Raw genomic sequence first — 4,585 nt, forward strand, 5'->3', positions numbered from 1 at the left:
TATATATATAACTTTCTGTATCATAGCTGGATTCTGGAGTGGGTGGTGTTGACTTAGAATGTCATCCAGATATTTTGGGGTACTATTGTGATAACAAGAGTGATGATGGAAAAATGACTTATTATGTCTTTTATTATGTCTTTTTCATGTAACTGTCTGACTGTGACTGTATGTCACAGCATTCAAATCCTGCTCTGGACAAACATTCCCATCTGAAACAGACTTCTTCAGGCGCCTCAGACTTACTGATTTATATCACTAAACTCCACACGGTTACAATATACTGGATCATATTTTCAAATTTATTGATACTTATTGTTCTTGTGGAACCCAGGTGAAAAAAAGTATACTTTAGTATACTTCAAACATACTTAAATTTGTGAAAGTACACTTTAAGTATACTAAATATTAAGTGTACTACCTATGAGTATATCCGAAGTATACTTAAAATACACTTGTACCAATTTCGAAATTAGAACTTTAAACACACTTAAACATAATTGTACCAAAATACACCTTTAATATATTAAATAAAAGTATACTAAGTGAACAAAATATGAATGAATATGTATGAATTTTTAAGTGCCTTAATAATCTTTTACTATTTCTTAAAATAGCATACAATAAAAAAATGATAATCATGATGGAATTTTTAAATAAAGTATCCAATCAATTTTCAGATGTGTGACGTAAAACCTTATAATCAACGGCATTAGCTCCAGTTCATACTCCAGACCAGATGGTGGCGGTATTGCACACTTTCATTTATTTAAAAACGCCACAAAGAGAAAAAAAAAAACCTTGAACGCAGGGAAGATAACGGACGCTGTTCAAATTCGCCATTCGCCAAGTGTAATTTAAATACATTACTAATATATTAATAGTATATTTAAAATATATTGAAGTATATTAAATAAATATTTTTAATATAATCCTGAGACAGAATTATTACACTCAAAATATAATAATTATATAAAAATATAATAATAAAGCTCTGAAATATTATATTTAAAAAGTATTCTTTAAGTACACTCTAAGTACACTTGAAGTTGTTCCAAAAAAGTACATATAGTATACTATTTAAATACTACTAAAGAATACTAAGCACAAAATTAGTTGTTCCAAAATAGTACAGTTTAAGTACATCGATAAAAGTATAAATTTAGTGTACTAAAGTATACTTTTTTTCACCTGGGAACAGTGAAGAAAATATTGAAAAAGTAACTTTTGAGATGATACCAGTTGTATTTTTTTGAACATTAACTGACATTTATGGAAACAACAATAAATCAAAACTCTTATACTCAACCAATAAAAAAAGAAAGTTTGGTTTTATATTTCCCATACTTTTCCAGTTTTGTTCTTGTATTTTGCTAAGTTTTATTTTCATGTTTATTATTTGAATAAGTGATTTCTTCTATTCCGTTCTAGAAGGACTCCAGGGTGTCTGAGCGGCTGATGGACCCAGGTTACACCAAACCTCAGTTCAAGTAACGGACTGGTTCCCCTCACAGGGACGGGAACTTTTTCAGCCGCCTGCTCTCACCTGTTGCTGGCCCAAACTGTGAGTTGCTCAGCCTGGGCAGCGAGGAGGATTTCCTCTCGGCCAGTCGCATGCGGACCTGCTCTTGGACCCTCCGGACTTTGGCCAGCGGGTCGGCGGACTGCCCGTCCGAGGGCAGCACGTAGGCGGTACAGGAGGAGTTCGGTTGCAGCGCGGTCAGAAAACAGCCGTCCGCCATCGCAGCAGCCAGACTTACTCACAACGGGGACTTAAACAACTTCACCCGTGCAGAGAGGGGAGAAAAGCAGGGGAGTAAATATTCCAACGGTCCCGAGTCCCGTCAGCGGCTCAGCGTCTGAAGGAGAGTCCGCCCGCTGCGAAAGGAGAGCAGAGCAGTCAGCAGCCCGAACATCTGGAGGCGGGAGCTGCGGGGAGGAGGTCCGGGACAAACCCACCTGCTGTCAGGGACAACCCGACACTGGAATGGTTGACTGATGATTTGTGTTATTGTTTAACAGTAAAATACATTATTCACAACAAATAAAATACTAAACCCCATACGTTTGAAAATTGAGTAGAAGGAAAGATGTCTTTCTCTGAAGAACTACTGAGCGGGAGGAGACAGACAGGTGAGGAAAAACTGTTCTATCTATCGATTCAGTATTTTTATCATGCTGTTGTTGTGCTATTAGCTAGCTGCTAGCTAACAACTTTGCTAGTAAAGCTAGATAACTAAAAAGCTTCTTCCCTGTATCGTTAATGATAGCAGTCATTCTTCAGTATCGCTTATGCTATAGGGCAGGGGGTGCCCAAACTTTTTGAGAGCAAGATCTACTTTTTCTCTCACCAGCCTGAGATCTACCTCATGACACAAAGACATAAAAATTGCAAATTAAACTCTATTGACTTATTTTATATGCGAATATACATCAGTTATAGCAGAAATAATAAAGTGACAGAAAACTTAATCCAGTTTCTTCCTCAGTGAAATTCTGACACTGGGAGCAGCTTACTGGTTTCTCAGTCAGAAGCTGGTTGCAAACCTGATGCCAGCAGGTGTCAGTCAGTCATGGTGGATCTGAACTTTGGTTTGATGATCTCAATATGAGAAACTACAGACTGATAGGAGGAACCAAAGAGCCCACTAAGGGTAAAGGCAAATCTTCTGAAGTCGGGATATAATTTAATTTCACATAATTATCGAGGTAGAATTTGTTAAAACTTAATGAAATATATTTGTCCCATTTGATGTTGTGACGTATGCTCACAAAGAACGATGTAATTAGTCCAAGTTTGCCGTCTATTGGATGTTCAGAAACTACAGCAGGTGTAATGAGCCACAGCAAAGGTAAACAAGGTAAAACAATCCTAGGTAAAAAGACATCAACTCAAAACCACTCCTACCTTTTCTCTCTCTTTTTCTCTCAAGCACACCCGTTGCCGTGGCAACCGCCTGCGCCCCGCAAGTCAAGCAAAGATGACATTAAAAACACAACATCCTCTCCATTATAATATCAGGTCGGTTTCCAGGCTTGATATTTATTTCTGATTGAGATAATAAGCCTCTCTGAACACAGCGGTGGTTGAGTAGCTAATTTAAACTCCTGGTCTGCTCGTCAGTCGGTCTTTGAGTCGCTTTTTTTGTTTTGTTAATGGAACCGAAACGCACTGAATTGCGCAACACCTTGTTGAAACAATAATTACTGAGATTATTAATTGTAACATGCTTTCTTGACTTTTTATAATTATTCTTTTTTTAATGAAGCTACAAACGTTTAGGATCTTAGTGAATAATTTTGATAAGCCTATCAGAAGAGGAAGTGCTGATCTCAGCGTCCTGGCGGCGTTCAGCTTGTCACCTGCTGCCGAGATCGACTCAAAACCTTTCCGCGATCAACCGGTCGATCGCGATCGACGTATTGGGCACCTGCTATAGGGGCACATCGCCCGTCCAAAACCGATCACCTCCATCATGGATATATGTCTTCTAATTTCCTTTGCTGCATAATGTACATCGTATTTATAATCCAGACTTTAAGTAAGTTTAGGGTCTGGCTCGCAGAGTATGCAGTTAAATACAATAAAATTGTAATCAAAACTTTTGTAATTGTAATGATTCCCTTTAAAAAAAAAAACAAAAAAAAAACGTTTAGTTTAAAAAACTTTTTTTAAATTAAATAACTCATTCTTGTCTCGTGAACTTAAAAAATTATTTGCCAAACATAAACTTTTATTTGCACACATCAGAAATCTTTTATTGTGATTTTGGGCCCTGCTCAAGACGTCATGTGAGAATCACAAGCAAAACTTTGAGTCACAAACAAAAACTTAGAATATTAAGAAAAGATTTCTGACAAGCGCAAATAAGTTTGTTTTGCAAATAATTTTTTCACTTCATGAGACAAAAATGTGTGATTTTAATTTTTTTGTTTTAGTTTTTTAAGCAAAACTCAGTAGGCTTTTCTCATGGTGACATGCATTAACAATTCAATATTTTCTTTTTTTTCTTCTTTCTGCAGTTCCACAATAAAGTTTGATGCAGCTCTGGTTTCCTGAATGGACCGTCTTCATCTCCACTGCAAGTGCAGCAAACAGGCAGCTCTGTTTTATAGATCACACTCCACTAAAAGGTTGCATTGTGCCCTTATTTATATTTTTAATAGTGTAATTCTGTAAAGACAAAATATGTCTGGTGGTCCAGCTCTGATTTACATATCTTGCTAAATTGCGGGTTTGAATATTGCAATACTTTCCTATAACAAAATAGACCTGCAGAAAGAAATGACTAAATATCTTACATAGGGATAGTCATATGCTCTATAGAGTTTTTCCTTAGCTTTGATTGTATATCTCACAATTTTGTAATTTATCATTGTTTATTAAACTCTGAAAGCTGAGAGGCTTTGTTAATATTCTGTCCTAGAATGCGGTTAGATGGGCCATTTTTTTTTTTTGAGCACCTGCCCCTATAGTGGTCTCTGCACTGCCTGAAAGCCTTTATTTCTCTTAATTACAATGATTTTCCACTTAGAGTTAATGAAAATATGACATTTAAAATTAGAATAATACATCAGGCCAGTA

The 4,585-nt window shown here is 36.4% G+C and overlaps 1 protein-coding gene and 1 long non-coding RNA gene across 2 annotated transcripts in view; one reads left to right on the top strand and one right to left on the bottom strand.

The window, feature by feature from the left end:
* Nucleotides 1–1,873, bottom strand: part of pkp3b (plakophilin 3b) — a 33,615-nt gene extending 31,742 nt beyond the window's left edge. Inside the window, exon 1 of the mRNA XM_008404935.2 lies at nt 1,547–1,873. Within this exon, the coding sequence (XP_008403157.1) occupies nt 1,547–1,742 (196 nt within the window). The 5' untranslated portion in view covers nt 1,743–1,873. The remainder of the gene's footprint in view (nt 1–1,546) is intronic.
* Nucleotides 1,874–2,032: 159 nt separating this feature from the next.
* Nucleotides 2,033–4,063, top strand: LOC108166173 (uncharacterized). The gene is made up of 3 exons (XR_001776439.1): nt 2,033–2,133; nt 2,934–3,022; nt 4,024–4,063. It is a non-coding gene; the product is annotated as an uncharacterized LOC108166173 (long non-coding RNA).
* Nucleotides 4,064–4,585: the final 522 nt, after the last annotated feature.

This window comes from Poecilia reticulata, linkage group LG3 (genome assembly GCF_000633615.1).
Source record: "Poecilia reticulata strain Guanapo linkage group LG3, Guppy_female_1.0+MT, whole genome shotgun sequence".
In the NCBI taxonomy this organism is placed as follows: domain Eukaryota; kingdom Metazoa; phylum Chordata; class Actinopteri; order Cyprinodontiformes; family Poeciliidae; genus Poecilia; species Poecilia reticulata.